This window comes from Aquarana catesbeiana, linkage group LG07 (genome assembly GCF_042186555.1).
Source record: "Aquarana catesbeiana isolate 2022-GZ linkage group LG07, ASM4218655v1, whole genome shotgun sequence".
NCBI lineage: Eukaryota > Metazoa > Chordata > Amphibia > Anura > Ranidae > Aquarana > Aquarana catesbeiana.
Window position 1 is genome coordinate 149764163 of NC_133330.1, and position 12937 is coordinate 149777099.

Genomic DNA, 12937 nt, shown 5'->3' on the forward strand with positions numbered 1-12937 from the left:
AAAAGGCAAAAAGGGCAAATAAACTTTAAGTGTACTTAACCTTTAACCAACAATGACCAACATTAAACATCATAAAATTTCAAATGCCTTAACTGATAACACTTAACTGATAAAAAACATATTGTTTGCTTACCTGTACCTAGGATGTTTTCCTCACAAGAATACCAGATCCCGGTATGAAAATAGCGGAAAGCAAACCTGTCATCTCCAGTCTCCCAGCTATAATGGACCACATCTTGTCCAGATGCATTGATGCTCTCCACGGCTATTGGAACAACTATGCATTTGGTAGCTTTACCATTCCCACATAGAGGCTTTGGAACTTTCTGGGTGCCTTCGCACCAATAGCTGCTAAGTAGGGCTATGGTGGAGAGTGTGAGGGATACTAAGTTGAAGCTCATAGCCATGACTGCACGACGCCAATGAACAACTTCTTTGAGTTCAATCTAAAATTAAAATAAAAAAAAGAGTTATGAACTTAAAAAATAATACAAGAGTCATCAACATACATTTGTCAATCTGGTCATATAGTGTAAAAATCCAGTCAGATTTATAGTAGATTTAAAGCAAAACCTTTTTCTTCATATTGGATAGAAGGAGGGTTTTAACCTTTCAGTTTTTTTCCATCTATCTCCCTTTTGGGAAATTTTCCTTCATTTCCTGTCCCAAACAGGAAGTGAGAGGAATGTGATGGAAATTCTCTTGTTACCAGGGTGACCAGAATTAGTGTCTTCATTGGAATTTTTTTTCCTTTATTCCTGTTGTGGGGACAACCCACAATGTGGGATTTTCCTTTACTTTCACTTTTGATTATAATGGTAAACATGACAAATAGAGAGGGTTAATTTGTAATATAGTGTCTATATACAGTACTGTGCAAAAAGGTTTTGGCAGGTGTGAAGAAATTCTTTAAAGCAAGAAGGTTTTCAAAAATAAAAAAATGTTTTATTTTTTATCAATATACAGAATGCAACGTGAGCCAAGAAAAGTAAAATCTAAATCAAATCAATATTTAGTGTGACTACCCTTTGCCTTCAAACCAGCATCAAGTCTTCTAGGTACACAGTGCTTGTTTTTGAAGGAGTTTGACAGGTAGATTGTTCCAAACATCTTGAAGAACTAACCACAGATCTTTTGTGGATATAGACTGCCTCAAATCCTTCTGTCTCTTCATGTAATCGAAGACAGACTCCATGATGTTAAAGTTTGGGCTCTGTGGGGGCCAAACCATCACTTCCAGGATTCCTTATTCTTCCTTACTCTGAAGATACTTCTTAATAAAATTGCCTGTATGTTTGGGGTTGTTATCCTGTTGCAGAATACATTTTGAGCCAATCACACATCTCTCTGTTGGCATGGCTTAATGGATAATTATCTGTCTGTATTTCTCAGCATTGAGGACACCATTGATCCTGACCAACTCCATTTGCAGGAATACAGCCCCAAACTTGCAAAGAATGTCCACTGTCCTTCACTGTTGCCTGCAGACACTCATTATTGTACTGCTCTCCAGCCCTTCAGCAATCAAACTGCCTCTCCATGTTTTGTTCCTTTACAAATGCTTTTGTTATAGAGATGAGGGGAGGAGGAGGTGTTCGGTATTTTAGCAATGAAGAACTTGGACAGGGCTGAATAATACTGCTTGGGATTTCAGTTCAGCAGAGGTAGCAGTGTCAGCTTATTAAAGGAGGTTAGGAGCTCACCCCATTTTTCTGTGCTTGCAACATTTAAAACAACATATGGGGAAATATGCATGTACTACATATGTTTCTTTTTTCTTGCCCATACACTTGTAAACACGTGCAGCCTATTTTTTTTACTGTAAGTGGCACTCCACTGCAGTGGCATTGCAGCTGGAGGGGAAGTCTAGAAGAACATGTTTTTTTCTCTATGGTTTGCTGGGTCACTGGGCAAGCTATCTGATTAGATGCTGCTGCCTCATGTGACTCTGACAGCTATCTTTGGTTAGGCAGTGTCTATTTAAGGCCCTGGCTTCCAGGCTTGGCATGCATTTTATGTTTGGGTAGTGTAGGGTCATCAGTTTGACAGGGAAAGTGATTAGCAGCAGGGAGAGGTTCCAGACGAGTATGAAAAGGATAGGGAAACACCATCCTTCCTGGAGACCTCCCAATTTGGGCACGGACTGGCCAGGCCACATCCTGCCGCTCAAGACAAACGCTGTCAGTACATCCAAGACCATCCTATGGGAAAAAAAGAAACTACAACACCCAAAATTCTACCCAAACAACAAAACACCACACATTTCTTCAAGCCCAAGATCTCTAAACCTACACTTACCATCAGTACTTACAACTCTGAAAATTATTTTTTAGAATGTCCCAAAACACTCACGAGTCCTCATACGATCTATCAACCAATCTCCAGTACAACCACACAAACAGTACAGCTTTTCCCCAATCCACACTCCATAAAACAAAACATAGAAAAAGAGGAAGAAGAGGTAGAAAAATAAAATATAGGGACAAAAAGACTAAAGATGAAAATGATGGCATCTTCAACCTCTCCTTACACACATTGACCAACAGTGAACAAAACCTTCATAAAAAAGGCCTATCATTTTGACCATCCTCAAAACCAAATATATTTGAATTATTTGTTGATTTAAATCACTTCATTAGAAAACTAACTTAGAAAAGATTATACAATAATTATACCTATTATCACTTAAAATGATGATATTTCAAACTCCTCCATTCTTTATTTCTCCCCCAGTGAGGAGTGCTTCAGTGAGGGCTCTGATGCTGACACCATTTTTTATACCTGCATAGTCACCCCATTAAAAAGAAAACCAAGCTTCTACCCAACATCCAGAAAAGAGAATTATTTGGATTGTCTTTACACGCTTGTACAGTAATTGATGAATTCCAAAAAATAGTGAGCTCTGAGCAAAAGCCCAAATATACCAGCTTAAATTTGACCTAAGAAGAATCGACAGATTTGACCAATCTTAAAATAAATGGAGATCTCATCATCAGAAGCACTGATAAGGGTGGTGGGATTGTTCTACAATTCAGGTCAAATTATTTAAAGGAAGCACATAGAATCCTAGGAGACAAAAACTATTACCGGGAATTAACCTACAATCTATAAAAGAGCAGGCTTTCTCAAATAATATCATCATTAAAGCCAAAAAAGATTTTCTGACAGCATGCCTCAGTTCCTTTTTTCTATAATCTACCAAAAAATCATTAATTCTCTCACCACAAACCTTTCAGAATTTATTGACTTTCACTTACAGAGATACATCACCAAATTACCTTCATATTTGCAAGACTCCACTCATTTACTACAACAACTCAGTACTATAGTTTTGCAAGATTCATATCACTGGACTACCAAGACGTTACTGCACTGTATACTAATATAGCACATGAATATGGACTCGGAGCTATTGACAGTTACCTATATACTGACTAGGGATGAGCCGTACACCCCCTGGTTCGGTTCGCGGCAGAACATGCGAACAGACCAAAAATTTGTGCGAACACGCAAACCCCGTTAAAGTCTATGGGACTCAAACATGTAAAATCAAAAGTGCAATTTTTAAAGGCTAATATGCAAGTTATTGTCCTCTCTCTTCTATTCTGCTACTGACCACCTCTATGGCAAAATCTCTTCCCTGTCCTGCCCCAACCAAGCCACGTTCATCTACAATAAATCCCTGTCCTCCACCCTGGACAAGCTCGCTCCCCTCACTACATGCAGAATCAGGCCTCAACCCCTACAACCCTGGCAAACAGATGACACTAAAATTCTCAAAAAACGTAGTCATGCTCTTGAGCGTCTGTGGCACAAGACTAAGTCTCTAAAGACTTCAACCAATACAAATCTGCCCTCCAAAAATACTATTCTTTCCTCCACACAGCCAAGCAAACCTATTTTACAACTCTTATTAACACCTTCTCACCCAGTCCCCGTAAACTCTTCTCTACCTTCAACTCTCTACTTTGTCCTCCACCGCCTCCACCCACTGACTTATTCACCGCCCAGGAGATCGCTAATCACTTCAAAAACAAGATTGATACAATCCGTGATGAAATCTCCACTTTACAGGTATCTCCCCCAGCTAAGACCCCATGTCAACAGATACAACTGACACTCCCCCTATTCAAATCTGCTACTACAGACGAAGTTGCTAAACTCCTTTCTATCGCCCACCTAACCACCTGTCCCCTGGACCCTATTCCCTCTCAAATGCTACGGTCGCCCTCTGACTCCATCCTACACTCTCTAACCCACATCTTCAATCTCTCCCTCACCTCTGGCATCTTCCCCAATGCTCTAAAACATGCACTGGTCACCCCAATACATAAAAAGCCATCCTTGGACCCTACCAATCTTAACAACCTATGCCCTATCTCCTTGCTCCCCTTTTCTCTAAACTCCTTGAACGCCTGGTTTACAACCAACTGAGTGACCACCTCATTAAAAACAACCTTCTTTATCCCCTTCAATCTGGATTTCACCCTCAACACTCCACAGAAACTGCTCTTTTAAAACTCACAAATGACCTACTAACTGCAAAAACCAACGGACACTATTCTGTACTCCTACTTCTGGATCTTTCAGCTTCCCTTCTCTGTCGGGGTCCCCCAAGGTTCTGTTCTTGGACCTCTTTTATTTTCAATCTACACCTCTTCCTTGGGTCAGCCTCTCACGGCTTTCAATATCATTTCTATGCTGACGACACACAAATCTATCTCTTCACCCCTCAACTCACTCCATCAGTCTCTTCACGCATCACTAACTTACTAACCGACATATCTGTATGGATGTCACACCACTTCCTCAAACTCAACTTGTCCAAAACCGAGCTTATAATATTTTCATCCCCCACGTGCCTCTTCCCCTGACTTGTCTGTCAAGAGCAATGGCAAAGCCATCCACCTGTCCCCACATGTCAGGGTGCTAGGTGTTATCCTGGATTCTGAACTCTCCTTTCTGCCCCACATCCAATCACTTTCCAAAGCTTGCTGCCTCAACCTCCTAAACATCTCTAAACTACGTCCCTTTCTAACCAATGAAACCACGAAGCTCCTGATTCACTCCCTGGTTATCTCTCGCCTTGACTACTGCAACTCCCTCCTCATTGGTTTACCTTTAAATAGACTATCCCCCCTTCAGTCCATCATGAATGCTGCTGCCAGACTCATCCACCTTACAAACTGCTCAGTGTCTGCTACCCCTCTCTGCCAATCCCACCACTGGCTACCAATCGCCCAACAAATTAAATTCAAAATACTAACAATAAGTTACAAAGCCATCCACAACTCTGCCCCCAGCTACATCACTAACCTAGTCTCAAAATACCAACCTAATCGCCCTCTCCGTTCCTCCCAAGACCTCCTGCTCTCTAGCTCCCTCATCACCTCCTCCCATATCCGCCTCCAGAACTTCTCCAGAGCCTCGCCCATCCTCTGGAATTCCCTACCCCAATCTGTCAGACTGTCTCCAAATTTATCCACTTTTAGGCGATCCCTGAAAACTTTCCTCTTTAGAGAAGCCTATCCTGCCTCCATCTAACAACTGCAATCTTTTCTCCATTAGCTCATCCCCCACAGCTATTACCCTTTTGTATAACTTGACACTCCCTCCTAGATTGTAAGCTCTAACGAGCAGGGCCCTCTGATTCCTCCTGTATTGAATTGTATTGTACTTGTACTGTCTGCCCTAATGTTGTAAAGCGCTGCGTAAACTGTCGGCGCTATATAAATCCTGTATAATAATAATAATAGTCATAAAAAGGGTTCGGGGACCCGGGTCCTGCCCTAGGAGACATGAATCAATGCAAAAAAAAGGGCCTTTTTTTCGGGAGCAGTGATTTTAATAATTCTTAAAGTGAAACAATAAAAGTGAAATATTCCTTTAAATATCGTGCCTGGGGGGTGTCTATAGTATGCCTTTAAAGTGGCGCATTTTTCCCGTGTTTAGAACAGTCCCTTCACAAAATTACATTTCCAAAGGAATAAAAGTAATTTAAAACTGCTTGCGGCTGTAATGTAATGTTGCCCCCCCCCCCCCCGCCCATTACCAGGCCATTACCCTTTGGGTCTGGTATGGATATTAAGGTGAACCCTGCACCCAAATAAAAAAAAAAAGGCTTGGGGCCCCCAGGCCCCCAAATACTTTGAACAGCAGCAGTATACAGGCGGTCCCCGGGTTACAAACAAGATAGGGACTGTAGGTTTGTTTTAAGTCGAATCTGTGTGTAATTTGGAACAGGTACATATTGTAAGTGTAGCTTCAGCCAAAAAATCTATTTTTAAGCTTTTTGGATAACATAGGGAAGGTTATCATCACCCCTATAACATTTGTTTTTCTGTCTATGCCCCTGTTCAGAAGATTTCACCTCACTTTCTGTCCCAATGACAATTGGATTTTGAAAATTTTGGGTTATTGGAAAAACAAGGATTGGTGATAAAGCATCAGTGGGGAGACACCTTTTTCCCATATTAACTCTTACAGGAGAGAATTTCCCTTCCTAGGGGTAGATTTCCTGTTGTCTCCCTCCATTTGTAAGTAGGAGTTGTTTGTAAGTCGGATGTTTGAAAATAGGGGACCGCCTGTATATACTATAAGGCCTGCCATATACACTCTGTGGAAAATTGGGCCTTAGGTGTTGGTGGTACCAGAACACTGTAAGCCCGCAGAGTTACTCTTGGTGAGCACTGGAATGGGCCCTGCTGTGAAATATTATATCAAGAATTGTAATTACATGCCCCTGTTAGACTGGGGCAGAAAAATTAGGCCTTAGGTGGTGGTGGTTGTGGTGGTGGTGGCACAACACTGTAAAGCCTCACAAATACTTTTGCTGAGCGCAGGGACAGGCCCTGCTGTGAAATATTAGATCAAAAATTGTAATTTTGCACCCCTGTTAAACAGGGGCAGAAAAATTGGGCCTTAGGCAGTGGTGGTGGTGTCACAACACTGCAACCCCTCACAGATACTCTTGTTGAGCGCAGGAACAAGCCCTGCTGTTAAATATTTGATCAAAAATTGTAATTACACGCTCCTGTTAAACAGGGGCAGAAAAATTGGGCCTTAGGCAGTGGTGGTGGTGCCACAACACTGCAACCCCTCACAGATACTCTTGTTGAGCGCAGGAACGAGCCCTGCTGTGAAATATTTGATCAAAAATTGTAATTACGTGCCCCTGTTAAATAGGGGCAGAAAAATTGGGCCTTAGGTAGTGGTGGTGGTGCCCTGAACCTAAAATATTCTTAGAAGCTATCATCATGAAAATTGAGGAGTAATAGGATAGTCACTCAGCATAATAGGATAGTCACTCAGCATATGCAGTCTTCAAGGGATCCCACATCCATAGAAAAATCAATCAGTTACATCAGCATCAGGTACTTGGTAGCTGGTGATCCAAGACTGATTCATTTTTATGAATGTGAGCCAAGTCTGTGGACAGGCGCACTCTGTGATCGGTTACAAAGCCTCCAGCAGCACTGAATGTGCATTCAGAAGGAACGCTGGATGCAGGACAGGCCAGTAGCTCAATTGCATATTTAGTAAGCTCTGGCTAGTGGCTCATCCTCAAGACCCAGTAACCCAGTGGATGGTGGAAAGGTCTCCAAGTCTGATCTTGCCCCTAGATATTCCTGCACCATGGAATTCAGACGCTGGCGATGGTTGTTGGAACCGATCAGACCTGGGCGCTGAGGACCGAAGAATTGCCTTAAGGCACCGGTCAGCCTGCCACCTTCTCCACCGCTCTTTCTGTGACTGAACGAAGCCTCAGCAATATGTTGTCCAGCACCAGGAAATTGTAACCTCCCAGGCTCTGGAAACGCATTGCATAAACCTTTCTGCAAGGCCTCCCGAAGATGTTTCATCCTCTGCTCCCTCTGCAAAGGCTGGATAAGTTCTGAAACCTTACCCTTGTAATGTGGATCAAGAAGGGTTGCCAGAAGGGTTGCCAGCCAGTAATGATCCCTCTCCTTGATACCACAAATCCCAGGGTCCTGTCACAGGCTTTGCAGGATCAGGGAGGCCATGCAGCATAGGTTTGCAGAGGCATTCGATCCTGAGTCCTCTGGGTCACTAAGGATCACATGATCCTCAACCACCTCCTCCCTGCCACGTACAACTCCATGGGTTTCAGGGGACTGAAAACGATCCCTTGAAGACTGCTGCTGATGCTGAGTGTTATCCTCCACCTCCATGCTGACAAAATCCTCCTCCTCTTCTTCCTGTGTGATCGGCGGGCCTGCAAGAATATTAGTATCTGGATAAAGGGGGCCTTGAGAGGTAAGGAAGTCCTCCTCTTCCTCCCGCTGTTCTGCCTCAAGTGCCCTGTCTATTATTCCATGAAGTGTGTGCTCCAACAGGAAGACAAGAGGGACAGTATCACTGATGCATGCACTATCACTGCTCACCATCCTCATGGCCTCCTCAGATGGTGACAGGACAGTGCATGCATCCTTGATCAGTAGCCACTGGTGTGGTGAAAAAAAGCCAAGCTCCCCTGACCCTGTCCTGGTGCCATAATCACACAGGTATTTATTGATGGCCCTCTGCTGCGTGTGCAGCCACTGCAGCATTGCCAACGTTGAGTTCCACCTGGTGGGCATGTCACAAATGAGGCGATTCTTGGGCAGGTTGCATTCTCTTTGAATGTCAGCCAGCCGAGCACTGGCATTATATGACCAGCGGAAGTGACCACAGACTTTCCTGGTCTGCCTCAGGAGATCCTGTAAGCCCGGGTACCTGCTCAAGAACCGCTGCACCACCAAATTCAGTACATGAGTCAAACAGGGAACATGGGTTGAGTGTCCCTGTCAGAGGGCGGAGAGGAGGTTGGTGCTATTGTCACATACAACCATTCCTGGTGTGACATCAACCACCTCTGAGCCTGTCCCTGCAGTGCTGACAGAATCTATGCCCCAGTGTGGCTCCTGTCCCCTAAGCAGACCAACTCAAGCACCACATGGCATCTTTTTGCCTGAGTGCTTGCGTAGCCCCTTGAACGCCTACGGAGCACCGGTAGTTCAGAGGAGAAATCTGCAGAGAAAGAGGCCACAGAGGAAGAAGAGGAGGGGGTGGAGGAGAGAGCTGTGGCAGAATCACCACTAGCATTTTGGAGGCGTGGTGACGGAACAAGCTCCAACAATACTGAACTACTGGTAGAGAGCTGGAATGGCCTTCCGTGAAAAGAAATGGCATTTGGGAACCTGCCACTGAGGTACCGCACATTCCACAAATTCACGAAAGGGGGCAGAGTCTACCAGCTGAAAAGGCAGCAGTTGCAGTGCTAGCAATTTGGCAAAGCTAGCATTTAGACGCTGTGCATGTGGATGGCTGGGACCTAATTTCTTTCGATGGTTTAGCAAATGGGGTAGGGAAATTTGCCTGCTAAAATCAGATGGAGGTGTATTGATAGCAGATTGGCTGCAAGTACTTGGGACACCTATTGCTATACCTTCATTCCTCTCAGTGCAGGTTTCTGAGAGGACTGGAGGTATAGTGGGGTTGGAGAACCCAGCTGATGAGGAGCAAGGAGAGGTTCGCCTTGTTCTTTGATGTGGGTCTTTTAAGTGCTGTTGCCAACGGACTGCATGGGAGGTCGTCATATGTCTGGTCAAGCATGTGGTGCCCAAGCGGCTGCTGTTTTGGCCACGCTTGATACGCTTCAGACATACGTTGCAAACAGCAACGGTGCGATCTGCTGCACACGTGTCAAAAAAGGTCCACACCAAAGAACTTTTCAAAATATGTGGGGAGTCAGCAGCACCCTGCACCTGCTTAGCTCTGCGGTGTGATGAAATAGGGTTGCTGCCCTTAAGCTGCCCCCTGGAGGGCATCCTACCTCATTGGAGATGTGCCTCCTCCTCCTCCTCTCTTCTATCAGGCACCCAAGTTGAGTCAGTGACCTCATCATCCCCTCCCTCCTCGTCAAACTTGGCAGTATGCTGAAGCTGGGGGAACATGACTGCCAGTTTCTTGACCTTCTTCGGCACCCCCTCTCTCTAGGCTGACTTTACTCCCTTCCTCAATCTGGGTACCATCTTCAGAGCCTTCAAATTGCTGCACATCCTCCTGCAGCATGTACCCAACACTGTGGTCGAATATTTCTCGGCACTCCTCCGTGCATGAAGATGGGGCTAGCGAAGGAGTAACTGTTGACATGGAGCCAATGGAATAGGCCGCTTTGGCAGCCAAACTACTCTGAGCCTGGGTGACAGAGGATGAGGAAGATGAGGACGGCTTTCTTATCCATTCCACCAACTCTTCTGCATGTTGTGGCTCAATAACACTGCCAGCTGCAGGAAAAAAGGACAAGCGTACCCCACGGCCATGTGCTGAGGATGCACCGTGTCCATGACCAGCACTGTCGACTGTAGACTGCTTGCCCTCTTTTCGTGACCTGTGAACATCAGCCTCTCCTTGGTGGCCTTCCGAACATACTGTAAATTTTGTTTAGCAAAAAAACACTACACTGTATTGTGTACTGTGTACACCACCAGGAAAGTAGTAGCAACTGCACTAGGGGTGCACGGTACTGTGTACATCAACAGAAGTGTAATAACAACTATGGGTGTACTGTATGTTTTGTGTACTGTGTACACCACCAAAAAAGTAGTAGCACTAGCAACTGCACTACGGGTGCATGGTACTGTGTACACCAACAGAAGTTTAATAAGAACTATGGGTGCACTCTATGTATTGTATACACCACCAGGAAAGTAGTAGCAACTGCACTAGGGGTGCACAGTACTGTGTATACCAACAGAAGTTTAATTACAACTATGGGTGCACTGTATGTATTGTGTACACCACCAGGAAAGTAGTAGCAACTGCACTAGGGGTGCACGGTACTATGTACACCAACGGAAGTATAATAACAACTATGGGTGTACTGTATTGACCACCAGAAAAGTATGAGCAACTGCACTATGGGTGCACAGCACTGTATACTGTGTACACCGCCTGAAGTATATTGGAAACAGTACACCAGGAATAGCCTGCAGTCAGATATAGCAAAACTGTATGCAGTGGATAGATAGTCTAATATATATATATATATATATATATATATATATATATATATATATATATATATATATATATATATATCTGTATATATATATATTAAATATACTGCAGCTAACTGAATAATCTGCCGGCCTGCTCAATTTAAATGAGAGTCTCTCTCCGTCCACGCCAACAACACACTACACAAGGCCAACGTGCAGGCAGCCTTATATAGTGTGAGGCGTGGACTTAGTCCCCCTGAGCCATGATTGGCGAAAGGCACCCTGCCTTTGGCCAATTATGGCTCTCTTAGCTGAGGGCGCTGTGATTGGCCAAAGCATGCAGGTTATGGTGCATGGTCTGGCTAATCATCATACAGCAATGCACTGCACTCCCGCAGTGCAATATGGGCCGTTACACGCCGCTTGAATTTGGCGCGAACGGCCCATAATGTCCGGTTTTCGACGAACGGGCGAACAGCCAATGTTCGAGTCAAACTCATGCTCGACCCGAACAGAAAGCTCATCCCTAATACTGACCCACTTATGACCCACATAGGGACTGCTATGGGGACAAGCTTTACAAACTTCACAATGGGGTATTTAGAATCTAAGTTTTTCTACTCAAACACACCATGTAGTTCTAACATAATTTTTTTATAAGAGGTATATGGATGATCTCATCCTCATATGGGATGGAGAGGCATCTGATCTCACAAATTTTGTGAACAACCTCAATCAAAATGAGGGAGGGTTCACATTCACTCTCAATCATAATAACAAAACTATAGACTTCCTGGACCTACAACTTTACATTTCAGACAGCAAGACCATTGAGTCCATAACATTCTTCAAAAAAAGTAGATTCATTCAACAATGGGCAGACTATCCTTTATCTTGATTTGGCAGAATCAACTCTATTAAGATGACATTTTTACCCAGGATACTTTATTATTTTAGAACTTTACCAATTGCGGTTCCGAGGGGAGATCTACAGTGATTACAATCGGATGTCCTTCGCTTAATTTGGGGTAATAAAAAGCCTTGGATGAATAGACTGACATTATATGTATCAAAACCGTGTGGTGGGCTTGGTTTCCCTAATTTACAAGCTTACTATCAAGCTGCTCAAATAACTCAGCTTTCCTACACAACGGCCAAGGGATCTCCACCCCTCTGGGTCTCTATTGAGGCTCTTTCCTGCCATCCTTTTGCCATTGGCTCCCTAATGTGGCTTTCTAGCTGCCTTTGTCCCTTATTTTGTGCCCCACCCTATCTCACTCCCTAGAGGTCTGGATATAACATCGTAAATCCCTGTCGTCCCCACATACCCCGCTAGCCCCCTTGTTCTGTAACCCTGAATTCTCCCCCGGCCTGACTCCACTGTAATTTCAATGATCGCTCAACAAGGGACTCTTTAGGATAGGTTATTATCTTAATGGGGATCAGCCATATTCTTTGCAATATTTTAAAGACACATTACAGATTCCCTCTAGTGAAATGTTTAGGTACAATCAGCTTATTTCTTTTGTGCACTCTAAATTTAACCTGTTGGATGGACCCCTTACTCTTACAAAATTTGAATTATCTTGTCAAACGAGGGGCCTCCTACGGGGACGGGTATCTACGGTATACGCTTCTCTTACTGACCCGAATACTAAGCTCCCTTACATGATTAAATGGGAATGGGACTTGAATACCACTTTTGAATTATCTGACTGGCAAGATACTGCCTCTGCTTTATCCAAAGTATATATTAACACAATACTAATTGAAGCTAATTACAAGACCATCCTTCGCTGGTATTTGGTCCCAACCAGGGTTGCAAGGATGCACCCATCTGCATCCCCCACTTGCTTTCGACATTGTGGCCAGATGGGTACAATGTATCATGTTTGGTGGCAGTGCCCTGTTGTCACCAGATTTTAAATTTGAAT

The 12937-nt window shown here is 44.0% G+C and overlaps 1 protein-coding gene across 1 annotated transcript in view; it reads right to left on the reverse strand.

The window, feature by feature from the left end:
- GSG1 (germ cell associated 1) overlaps positions 1–12937 on the reverse strand; it is a 351754-nt gene that overhangs the window by 197757 nt on the left and 141060 nt on the right. Inside the window, exon 2 of the mRNA XM_073592715.1 lies at positions 134–446. Within this exon, the coding sequence (XP_073448816.1) occupies positions 134–446 (313 nt within the window). The remainder of the gene's footprint in view (positions 1–133; positions 447–12937) is intronic.